The sequence below is a fragment of the Emys orbicularis genome, chromosome 12, assembly GCF_028017835.1.
Source record: "Emys orbicularis isolate rEmyOrb1 chromosome 12, rEmyOrb1.hap1, whole genome shotgun sequence".
NCBI classification, from domain to species: Eukaryota; Metazoa; Chordata; order Testudines; family Emydidae; genus Emys; species Emys orbicularis.
This window is the reverse complement of record NC_088694.1, coordinates 3,647,095-3,659,466: the sequence shown is the minus strand read 5'-3', so window position 1 is coordinate 3,659,466 and position 12,372 is coordinate 3,647,095. Positions and strand designations below refer to the sequence as shown.

The window sequence follows — 12,372 nt, the reverse complement described above, 5'->3', positions numbered from 1 at the left end:
CAAATCAGCCAGGCCCTTGGGCTTCTGGCAGGGTGCTCTGTGTTTTGGGTTGTCACTTTTTCAGCCATTCCCAAAACACCCCGCTCCCTGCAGTCCTAGCTGTCTTAAAGAGCAAAGGATTGAGGGGCTAGGAAAAGAGGCAGCCCTTGGGTGACAGCTCCGACTTCTGTTACTGTAGCAATTCACCTCACTCTTGCTACAGCATCTGTCACAAACCACTCAGCTTGAAAGGCTGTTCATGGTTTCTTTAGTAGCCCCGTGCCCCCTGATTTCTTCTTCTCCTTTATGCTGGTTCCTTTGCAACTGTGCCTTGTTGAGACAGCCACTCTTCGGGTAGATCCATGGCCTGCCTTTCAAATCGGCCTCATTAACGGGCTGGGCGGCCAATCTCACTCGAGGTCGCTCTAGCAGAAGAAGAGGAGCTCTGTGTGGCTCAAAAGCTTGTCTCTCTCACCAACAGTTGGTCCAATAAGATACCGCCTCACCCACCTCATCTTGCTAATATCCTGGGATCGACCCAGCTACAACTACATGTAGTTCTGGAGTGACATCTCCCTTGGTGCCTTGAGGCTCAGGAACAGTTGGGGGCTAATCACCCTGTTTCACTTATAAAAACAGCTGGGATGTGATCTATGCTCCCTGCTGCTCTGTGAAATCTAATCCTCTGCCCCCCAAATCCTGCCTGGCTCGGTTCTTCATGCAGGCGGGAAATGGGTCAGCGGTGCAAAGTAACACTAATCCAATATGACTTCTTCACAACTTGCTTTTAGTGCTCTGCTAAATGTTGACATTTGTTATAAATTCATGCATGTCACATTTTTCACCATGTGGGGCTATGTTTCAGTAACTCTCTGTTTTCCCTTCTATCAGCCGGAAGGAGAATGCAATCTGGAAACTGCAACATGCCTCAAAGCTCGCCAAGAGCATAGCGCTGGGCCGGGAGCCTCCTCAGACAGGTAGGTGCAAACGTTCATAGGGTGCAGCAGGCTTCTCTTGCTCAGTTCCCAAAGGAAATGGGCAACGTTTAAGACCATACTTGGTGATGATAATAAAATGATCTAGCTCTTACTTGACTTCTCATGCTTTGAGAACTATGTATCATTCTTCCCATGGAGAAACTGAGGCACAGGGCAGGGAACTGACTTTCCTAAGATCACCCAACAGGCCAATGGCAGAGCCAGGAACTGAACCTAGGTCTTCTGAGTTCCAGTTCAGTATCCTATCCACTAGGCCACACTGCCACTTCCATTGTGCTTATACCACTCTTGTTGGAGCCCTTGGGAGCCATTAACTAATGCCCCGTGAGGCAGCTGAATAAGAGTTATTCGTACTCTGTGAATGGGGAAACCGAGGCAGAAAAAGTAAAAAATCTCCCTCAGTTCCTGCATGGGTCTCTTAGCTGATGTGAGTGTTGAGATCTTACAGGTCCCGGATATATGCACAGTCCTGGTTCTAGGTTCGACAGAGGTTACCTTTGTTAATGGGTAGCCAATAAGCAGGTCGTTCGTGACAGGGCTGCGTCAGCTCCCTTGTATTATGGCTACCTGCTTCTACCTAGGTACGTCCCTGGGAGTCCCAGCTGTCTGCCCAGGTCCTTATGATAGAGAAGCGAGTGTGCTCCCAGATAGAGCTCTGTTGTTCTCAGCATCTGCCTCTTCTCTGTTCCCTGGCTAGGGATTCCTCTTTCCAAAAGGGAATGGAGTCACAGGACCTAGCCGCCACATTAGAGCAGCTAAAATTTAACCCTCTGGATCTTTACAAGTGATTCAGTGGCAGAGGGAGTTGGTGTCAAAGTAGGATTAAATTTGGGAGTTCTTGGCTTGGACCATGCCATGCTCAGTGACACTGCAACGTGTGCTGCTTGTTTGGTGTCCTCTGTAATCTCAGTTTAAAGTTGTTGTGTGTTCTTGTGTTTATTTTTTTAATTGTAGCAGAGAAAAAATCCAAACTCCAGACACAAAAAACCTTTGATATCCCTGGGAGCCTAAGGAAGCTCAACCAAAGTCAAAACAAGGCAATCCTAGATGCTCTGAGAAAACCCTTCACTCTCATCCAGGGACCACCAGGTGAGACAAGAGGGGGTGCCTGCATGCGTTTGTATGGGTGATAGCACTTTTTATGGAAGCCGCTTGAGGCCTGGCCTGCCGTTCCTCCAGAGTCCTCTGCTCGTGACATTCGTGCCAAGGCCTTGAGGTGACGTGTTCTTTGTGGGACCACACGCAAGCGAGACAGAAGTGGGGTGGGGCAATGGCACTCAGGGCTGTGAAAATCCATTCAGTTCTAAATTCTCAAACACGCCAGCCTGGAAGTCTCTCTGCTCCACTCGCCAACGACGGGGTGTCGGAACGTTCTCAGCAGACCTTGTTTCACCCAGGCACGGGGAAGACGGTGGTTGGCGTCCATATTGTCTACTGGTTCAACAAGCTGAATGAGGAGAGGCTGGAGAAGGAACCATCTCTGGATGATGCGGAAAACGCAAGAAAATGCATCTTGTACTGTGGCCCATCCAACAAGTCTGTCGACGTTGTTGCAGGTAACTTGGCATCCTGACTGCTGGGGGTCACATGATACAGGCTTTTTATTTACCCCTTTTTTGGGGGAACTGGGAGTGAAGAGGGGGAGAGATCCTAGCGTACGTCTTGGGCTGAAATTCTTAAATGCAAACAAGGCAGTGGCAGATCAGAAGTTGCAGAGGGGGTGGGAATAATACATCTGGCAAAGCGAGATAATGCATGTTCTTAAATAGCAGATGGTCTCTATGCTCAGGGTGCCCGGTGCAGCTTGCATTGAAGTCTGGGATTGCTCCAGCATCCCTTTGTTCTATAAAAGACCCCTCACTGACCTGCTCTCAAAAGAGCTTGGAGATCTGTGCCTTTTGAGTGCAAGGCTGTATATTGGGACCCTGAAGCTAAAAGGGCTTGTTGCCGGGGGGCATCTTAGAAGAGCAGGAGTCCTGGTGTCACTCAGTGGAGTCTATTCCACTCCCTCCCCAGAGATGCTGTTGAAGATGAAGGGGAACCTGAAGCCTCTGAGGGTTTATGGCGAGGCACTGGAGTCGATGGAATTCCCCTACCCCGGGAGCAGCCGGCACTTCTCCCGGAAAGCCCTGCGGGATGCAAAACCTAAGCCGGAGCTCAGGTAGGACAACGCAACCCCAAGCAGATTAAAGCGAGAGTGTATCCTGAGTTCAGCCCACCCTGGAGCTGAGGAAGCTATCCTATAGTCTGCTCAGGAGAGGGCAAATACATCATATTGCCGTATACGGGGGATTGCAGGTTGGGAGTGGGAACTGTGGGCAGGAGGGTCTCTGGACTAGAATCTGAATCCTTCCAGCAACATCAGATGCCACTTAGATCATGAACAAGGCTCCACCATCTCTCCCTATGCCAGACCACTCTCTGTGTGTCCTCTCTGTTAAGTCCCCTACGTTTTCCCTCTCTGAGTATGTTCAGTGGAGGGTTTTCTGTCGATTGGCCCCTTTTGTGTGTCCCTCCAGCTGCCCACCAGCCCTGGCAGATGCTTGGACATAGCTGGGACATGTATTTAGAAGGAAGCCGTCTTCTTTTCTGGATAACTTCAGAAATAAGAGGTTACTGAGCTCTCTGACAAATGTTGACATTTGTTATAAATTCATTCAGTTTGCTAACTGGAATAGAAAGAAGAAAATCTTTTGGCCCATCTAGGGAGAAATAAGCATAGGGCCTGAGAAAATGTAAAAGCGGGGACGTATTTCCTTAGAGATGCTGCTGGCGTATAACCAAGCTGGTACACTCCATTGTAGTGGGACATCTCCCAATGTGCGTGGATGTGGGTGTGTATAATGTTTATATTGAAAAATCCTTTTTTTTTTTTTTTTTAATTTCAGTGAAATAATTTTGCATCACCGAATCCGGCAGCCGTCCAATCCTTTCTGGCGAAAAATCCGTGACTTTGATGCAAAAGTGAAAAGAGAAGAGCAGATATCAGAAGAGGAGGTTAAGAAGTGAGTGAAGAGACCCACGTGAGAGGTCTGGCTATCGTTGGCTGTAGTGGAGCTGTATTCGTATGAAATAGCCAGTACCTGTATGCACCACAGTGCAGTGACTCAAATCCCCATCAGGGAGAGGTTTCGGATGCAGTTGCTGGGCCAGAACCTCAGCTGTTGTAAATCAGCATAGCTGCATGGAAGTCAATGGAGTTTTGCTGATTTACACCAGCTAAGAATCTGGCCCTCCTGGCTGTTGCCGAGATTGGAAATTGAAACTAAAGAACAAACCACATCATGTTCCTGAGGTTGCTTTTGTGGGGGGAAATACAACCAAATCCCGTTGAAACTGTAGCACAGAATAGGCTGTGTAGACAGTAACTCTCTGAATCCTCCGAGAGAATATGCATCAGATGAAGCAGTTTCTATTGTGAACTGAGCATAAAGGGATACTTCCTCAGGGTAACACTGCAAGCTGTGAGTGCTTCTAGAGTTATGTCTGCTAAGAGGGCTCCTCTTGTGTGGTTCATGAGAAGCTGGGCTGTTGAACTGAAAAATGAAGCTACCAGGACTAGGGATGTAGAAGAATTTTGGACTATGTTTGTTCCCTGAAGCTATAGGTTCCACGGATTTCAGACTGCAGGGTGTCTCCAATGGGGCCTGTCAGAAACCCTTTATGGAGCGGTCCGTGCTGGGGTGGGGTATAACCCTTTGGGAAGGTGTATCCCGTTTCTGGAGTAGGAACTGAGCCGAGGTGAAAGTTTCACAAGTGCTGCCACTAGTGCAGAGTCTGACGTCCTTCACCTTAACCTACAGGTACAAAAGCCTGTTGTCAGACGCCCGTGCGCATGAGCTGCAACTCCACAATGTCATCCTGTGCACGTGCTCCGCTGCCTCTGCCAACAGCCTTGTGGACAACCTGAATGTCAAGCAGATCCTCATTGATGAGTGCGCCATGTCCACTGAGCCAGAGACCCTCATACCCCTGGTCAGCTACGGGAAGGCAGAAAAGGTGAGTCCCTCCCAGTGGTAAGTCATTAGGGCGCTGTCAGTTGCCCCTGGAATTACTCCCTGCTCAGAGGATCTCTCCATTGTCTCTGCACTCGCTCTAGATCAGTGGTTCTCAAACTAGGGCCGCCACTTGTTCAGGGAAAGCCCCTGGCGGGCCGGGCCGGTTTATTTACCTGCCGCATCCACAGGTTCGGCCTATCACAGCTCCCACTGGCCGCGGTTCGCCGCTCTAGGCCAATGGGGGCTGCAGGAAGTGGCGGCCAGCATGTCCCTCGGCCCGCGCTGCTTCCTGCAGTCCTCGTTGGCTGAGAACGGCAAACCGCGTTCACTGGGAGTTGTGATCGGCCGAACCTGCGGATGCGGCAGGTAAACAAACCGGCCCGGCCCGCCAGGGGCTTTCCCTGAACAAGCGGTGGCCCTAGTTTGAGAACCACTGCTCTAGACCGTACCTCGCTACTCATTGAAGTTTGCAGTCGTATTTCAGGGCTGTCCCTGATGGCCCCTGTGGTGATGCATGCACTCTTCTGGTGTCTCCTCCTTGTGTTCGGCAGCGTGGAGCACCAAGCAGAAGCCCTGGGATGCTGGGCGTTATGCCCCACTATGAATCACCCTTTTAACTTGCAAGTGAGGCTCAACTCCAGTCAAACTGTGTGATGCATCCCAGGCTCAGAGGTGTACATTGTACCTCTGCGTTCACACCCCTCTGCATAAACACACATACCCAAATACATCATGCGCACACACGTCAATATATTGTATAAACACCCACACTTTATGAGGGTCTATTATGATGGTGACAACTGCAGTATAAAACTGGTTCCTATGCTCTCTAGCTAATTACTTGACCTAAGTATCTCCTCTCAGCCCCACAAGTGCAATCTTTTAAACATGCTAAATCCATATTTTGGCTTGACTCTCCTAAAAGCACATTTGGAACTGGAGAGAAAAGTAGATGGAAGATGTGGGTGCTATTTTGCCGTTCTCTGGAAGAGGCATTTGTCACTGCAACCAGAAAACGTGCTGGCCCGGATAGACAATCTCAATGTGATGAGATGTGCTGTGGTTGTCATATTGACCCCCCTGGCCCTGAAGTTCGAGAAGATAATGGAGATTCTGGCAGGCTTTCGCTCGGCAAAGTGTCTTCAATAACAAATGACACCTAGACTGTAAGCTAGGGACTGTGTTCTTTGGTGGGACCCTGATCCTGGATTGGGGTTCGTAGGTGCTGCCCGAATAGAAATAAATAGTAATAATGTATGTACCTTCACACACATTCCTCCAACAAGTTAACTGGAAGGAGTGGGGTGGGAGAGGCAGAGAACCGGAGCCTATGTGTTCACGCCATGTTTTCCAGGTTGTTTTGCTTGGGGACCATAAGCAGTTGCGGCCTGTGGTCCACAACGATTTCTGCAAGAGCCTTGGCATGGAGACGTCCCTCTTTGAACGTTACCGGGACCAAGCCCAGATGCTGGACACGCAGTACCGCATGGTAGGAGTCCCGTGGTGGTCTTTCTCCCGCCCCTCGCCATAGGAAATGCTGTTGGCTTGCTCCAGCCCGTTGGGATGCGGATATTCTGCTGTAACATCTCCTCTGCCCGGGATGCTCCTCTGCTAATCCAGAGTCTGCCCTGAGTATTTACCTTTCGGGGAGCCTTCCTAGATATTGTTTTAGTCAGGACAGGCTACTCTCCACTGCAGAAGAGCTTTCTGAACATGGTTTTCTCAGCTCCCCTAGTACGTTGGCCAACTCTTCACTAGTTCTTCTCGCCTCTTAGATCGCCAGCTAACAATGGGCAGGTGCAGGGTCACAGGGGGGTTGCTGATCTGTTTAGTTTAACCCTTTAGTCAATCTGACTGGCATATTGTTAGCCAGTAAATACACATTCCTATCACTGATACCCTCCTCCATACTCCTATTTGTTACCTACACCCACAGGTTGTCTTGTCATAAATTAGACTGTAATTTCTTGCATCTGAAGAAGTGAGGTTTTTTATCCACAAAAGCTTATGCCCAAATAAATCTGTTAGTCTTTAAGGTGCCACCGGACTCCTTGTTGTTCTTATGGAAAGACAGTCCCTGTCTCAATGTGCCTAGTACAATTGGGCCCTGATCCTGACTCAGGCCTTCGGGTGCTGTCACAATACAAATAATTCATAGGTCCTAATGCTGGAAAGGACCACTGTGATAATCGAATCCGACCTCCTGGATAATGCAGGCTCTGAGATGGCTCTGAATTAATTAATTAGCAATAGCCACCTTCAATGGGTTCAATACTGGAGGAATTGCTGCCTTATAGAATGCACAAGTGTTGATCTAGCTGACCCAGGCAAAACGGCAGTCACTGCGCCGCTTGAGTGGGCGCTGCCTTCTGGGTTAACTGTCAGAAGAGCTTTTCTGTAAAGCATTGGGCATATTCTAAATAGCAGATGGGCAAAATGTTGGTTGGCCTCTGATTTTGCCCATGCAATTGATTGATATGGGAATACACAACTCAAGGGGCTGGGTACCCAGTTGTCACGACTGGCTGTTGGCACATGCAGAATGCGTGTCTACACACCTGCTCTCTTGTCCATATCTATCTGTATACAGGTGACACTGAATTGCTTGCCCTTTCCATAGGGGGCAGCATTTTGGAGGCTATTAAGAATAGCTATGTGGCCGGTTGTATGAAGAGCTATGGCTTGAGAAATTGGTGGTAGACAGCCTGCTTAAAGAGGTACTGTGGGACCTGGAGCTGTCACTTTTGTTACTCACCCAAGGTTCTCTCCTTTTGATCTGTCAGCAAAAGGACATCTGCAGGTTCCCATCCCAGGAATTTTACAGGAGCAAGCTGACGACCTGCCCTGAGCTTAAACGCCCTACCAGCGCACTCGAACACAGATACAAAAGCGGCTGTCCAATCATCTTCGGGCACATAGAGGGGAAGGAGCAGAGTCTGATGGTCTCCACCGAGGAGGGAAACGAGAATTCCAGGGCTAACCTGGAAGAAGTGGAACAGGTGGTGAGTAGCCAGCAGGGCATTTTTTGCTGGCAGATGGTGAGGGTGGAGTAAGGCAGCACTTGGACTTACGGACATATTGTTTGGCATCTGGTATTGTTTGCTTGCTGGGTGGGTCCCATTTAATAGTTATCCAGCCTGAAATGCTCTTCAGCCAATCAGCTGCAAACATTGACGGTGTTCAGTCTATGCAACCCAGCTGCCATTTTGTCATTGAAAGGAGTTGCTAAGAGACGCATAAGATCTAAACATGAATAAGGTCAATGCATCCATCGAAACAGCCCGGCCCTCTCTCGGCCCACTTAACGAGCTGCAACGACACGGTTCTCGCACCATCTCTCAGGCCGGTGCTGATGGGGACTTACTTTTTGTCTTGGACCCACGATCAGTCTGCGTTTATAAAATTCTGCCAGGGAGTCTCATGCTTCCTGCCAGCCACCCCTGTTTTCCGCACCGCGAACAAGCTCCGGTCCCACCTTCCTGTGTGCTAGAGACAGTCTTGGTATCAATCAGCCATTCGTGAAATACCACAAGGTGTCCCGGTGAGCTGCAGGAGCAGGTTTCTGTGCATGGAGCGTATCCTGCTAGGGAAGGACGGACTTGAGTGGTAATGGGAGAGTGAGGGTTAGGACTCAGCTGGGGGGAAGGATAGGGCTGGTCCTGTCTCCCCGTCCCTCAGGCTGCTCCCCTATTCCCTCTGTCAAGTCCCTGATACAGCCAGACTACCACTACCTCTTAGCCATGCTCTCTTCCCTGGTGGCTGGCAGCAGCAGAGGGAGCACTGAGAGTAGATGAGTCTTCCCTGCCCTCAGTGACCGGTTGGTGTCCATGGGGCCCTGGTGGAGGTACTGGAGCTGACAGGAGCTCGTGGGGAATCTCATGGACTGTCCCAGGCAGCCCCTGGCATTCACTTATTTTCACACATCCAGTGAGAGGCCCAGGCCCAGGCTTGGTCTGGCCAGTGGGGCTGGGCCACGTTGTTCGGGAAAGCCCGGCTTACAGCACTATTTGGTGAGCACGAGCCAGTGCACACGCTGGTCATTAGTGGTGTTAACAACTGCTGCCTTTAAATGCTGCTGTAGCCAGCACAGCTCTGGTCTGCCTTGGACGGGGCAGCATTGGTCAGGGCTTGCTGAAATATCCAGCACTAGTTCAAAGATGTATGGTCCTGTTGATGTCGCAGCTAGCAAAGGCTCTCTGCAGTGTGTCAGTGTGAAGCCCTCGCTCACCCTTACTTAGTTAATGTGGCGACCAGCACAAAACCAAGATGTGATCGTCCTGCATCTATTTTTTTTCTTTTTTTCTTTTTAATTGTCTTGTTCCTGGGTTGACACAGTGATGTCAGCAAGGAGTTGTGCTATGCTTCACTGAGCCCTCGGAGAGCCATGGGTAGGGCTGGGAAAGCCAGGCTGAGTTTCCTTGCTTTAACGTCAAAATTTCTGGCTTTGCTGCCCAAGACTAGCTCGACACCAGTCTCTTCCTCCACCCCCTTGGTCTCTGCGCCTTGTGGACGGCGATCGGGGAGAGGCTGGGATGAGCGGTGCAACCACATACCAGAACAGTGTTGGTGAAAGGGGCCATGTGGACAAGAAGCCAGAGTGCATCACTGAGTGGGGTATCAACGGGATGGCATAAAGCTGGAGGGAACCTCGTGTCTTCTCTTCCTCCTTTCTTCCCAATCTGAAGCCGGAGGGACCTGTTCTCTGTCCCTCCACAGTGATTCCACCTATGTGTGGAATGAAGGAAAAGGCTGTTCCCCCCCCCCCCCCCCCAACGAGCAAGAGCTCACGTTGTGTCCCCCCCTCAGGTGAGGATAGCAAAGCAGCTGACCCTGGATGGCACCATCAAGCCAGTGAGTGTTGCCATCCTGAGCCCGTACAACGCCCAGGTGTCGGAGATCAACAAACGTCTCACCCAGGAGGGTGTCCGCGGGATGACGGTTTGCACCATCATGAAAAGTCAAGGTAAGGTCCGTAGGGAACGGCAGAGTTCTCTATTTCAGCTGGTGTGAAGTAAGGTCATTACCCTTCTCCACCCTCCTGTGGGGTACAGCACCTTGTCACACAGAATCCCCAAATCTCATGGGTCACGGCTTGCTTCAGCCGCCGGGAGAGACCCCACGGAGCTGGCTTTCTGGGTGATGCTTGGTCGCAATCAGCAGCGAGGGGAGCCCTTGAAATACCTATTTAAAGAAATCCCCCAAATCTTTGTGTCTCAGAAAACCAGCCACGTGGATGGAGCGCAATTGTTGAACATAAGTGAAGAAGTTAAATGTGAATGACGCTTGGAGGGGAGGTCGGGGTTGCTAAAGTGAGCATTCTTCATAGAGCCAGGGTCTGCAGTAAGGCAGCTGCTCTCGTAAAAATGACGATGGGATACAGTAATGGCTCCAAATGCTGTAGGAACACAGCTGTAAGCTGCGATAGTCTAGACTTTTGCTGTAGAGGAATGGATGTTATTCCAGTAGGGAAGCATAACTGGACACTTTCTGGCTAAATGCCTTTAACTTCACCGTCAATAAAACTGGTGCAATTCCTTCTCTCTAGGGAGTGAATGGAAGTACGTGATCCTGACCACTGTACGCTCCTGCTCTCGATCGGATATTGATCGGAAACCCACCAAAAGCTGGCAGAAGAAGTATCTGGGATTTGTTATTGACCCAAACCAGGTCAATGTAGCCATCACTCGGGCTCAAGAGGGGCTCTGCATTATAGGTGAGTCTCCTGGGAAGGTGCATGAAGCTAGGGTGGGAGAAGAAACACTGTAGAAGGAAGTGGGGATCCGAACTTAAAGGCAAAAGAAGATGGTCTGTCTTCGTTTTTCTATCCTTTACAATGTCAATGATTTTGAAGTTCGAGTGGCTGGGAACCAACCCATGTATTGGAACTACCCCTCAGAGTGGAGAGCAGTGATCATATGCGTCTCTCGGATGTTGTTAACATACATTCAGAGTGTATTGCCTTATTTCTCTGTTTTTTTTATCATCTTCTTTCTTTGCTTGCATGCTAGATCTCTAGTCCAGCAGAATTTGACCTGTTGGTATTTCTCTGTTGGTCACGTGGACAGGATGTGTTTACAGTGATGTGGCAATGGTTGGGCCCTGGCTGGGGACTTTGGGGCTGAAGGAAATGTCCCCCGGGTTATCCAGCACAGTTTGGCTTTTTTCTCTAGGCCCAGAGGTTACAGACAGGTCCGCCAAGTGTTCTGTGGAAACAGATTAGCCTTTTCTGCTCACTGTTGTTTTTCCCTTCTACCAACAGGAAACCGTTATCTTCTAGAATCCAACCCTTTGTGGAGAAGACTGCTGGAGCATTACAAACGGATGGGATGCAGCACTTTGGCTCACGACATTCGGGTCAGGAAGAAGTCAGCCCTTCACTGATGGGAATGGATCACAACTGGATAAACCAGTCCCTGCCTGAAATGTTTGATGGGTACATTGGGGAACAATGCTGTGTTCAGGCCTCTTTTCTACCCGTCAGGCATTAACCAGTGAACAAAAGGCACCAGGGATTGGCAAGCTGCACTTTCCTTGCATGTTGACCACTTACCTTAAGCTTTTTTTAATGAAAAGGCAACCTTGGATCAAGACTTTCAGCATTTGCAAACCAAAAAGCTTTGGAAGTTGAGGGTGCAGGAGGAGATTGTGCTATTTTGTGGAAGCCAAGAGATCCTCAGTGGAATTCCCAACCTGCCTTTTTGTGACAGCAGCTATTCTTTGGGGACCAAATAGATATTTCCACTTCATCAGGAGGTGAAGGATGGTGTGTGACAGACCTACAGCTGAGCTGTAGGATCAAGGCTGCCGAGTGCTACCACTAATTCTGAAACCAAGGCCAGGAAACTACTAAGGCGATCTCATTTCTCAAAGCAGAAAAAACAATCTGTTTTATTTTAAATGAAGGAAGAAACCGGGAGAAAACCAAAAAAACAAAACAAAACCCAAAATATTCTTGGCCTTTAAGAATTGGTAAATCTCACTTAGCCAAGGCCAAGTATTTTTATAAATAGACATATTGACTCTTCGTGCAAAGGAGGTTGTGGTGACCAGTATAAAGCGAATGAAGACTGTGGGGGACAACCTCTACCAGCAGATTTTGAGATTGTAAAGATATTTTTAAGCTGCCCACCTAGTTTTACTTGAAAATGTTTCCTCATGTAAAGAATGTTTCCTCCTTTTTTTTTTTTTCTTTTTTTCTTTTTTAAAAAGCTGCTTCTAACTTATTGACTTTTAACTCAGTGAACTTTGCTTTGCAATCAAAGGCCCATACTTCTGGCCATGTGATATGTATGTGTATATATTTTTAAAATAGCCAAATTGCTGTGAACGGGGAGGTGTAAATCACTAGAGAACAGTAGACTGACAGGAACAGGAATTATTTTTCCCAATAATTCAGT

At 49.1% G+C, this 12,372-nt stretch overlaps 1 protein-coding gene across 1 annotated transcript in view; it reads left to right on the top strand.

Annotated features, from left to right (window-relative positions):
• The window catches only part of HELZ2 (helicase with zinc finger 2), a 28,365-nt gene extending 16,456 nt beyond the window's left edge, over window positions 1-11,909 (top strand). The window contains exons 9-19 of the mRNA XM_065414373.1: window positions 871-956; window positions 1,932-2,066; window positions 2,375-2,533; window positions 2,994-3,138; window positions 3,866-3,982; window positions 4,781-4,976; window positions 6,330-6,464; window positions 7,759-7,977; window positions 9,782-9,938; window positions 10,521-10,688; window positions 11,235-11,909. Coding sequence (XP_065270445.1) covers window positions 871-956; window positions 1,932-2,066; window positions 2,375-2,533; window positions 2,994-3,138; window positions 3,866-3,982; window positions 4,781-4,976; window positions 6,330-6,464; window positions 7,759-7,977; window positions 9,782-9,938; window positions 10,521-10,688; window positions 11,235-11,356 — 1,639 coding nt within the window. The 3' untranslated portion in view covers window positions 11,357-11,909. The remainder of the gene's footprint in view (window positions 1-870; window positions 957-1,931; window positions 2,067-2,374; window positions 2,534-2,993; window positions 3,139-3,865; window positions 3,983-4,780; window positions 4,977-6,329; window positions 6,465-7,758; window positions 7,978-9,781; window positions 9,939-10,520; window positions 10,689-11,234) is intronic.
• The last annotated feature ends 463 nt before the right edge of the window (window positions 11,910-12,372 follow it).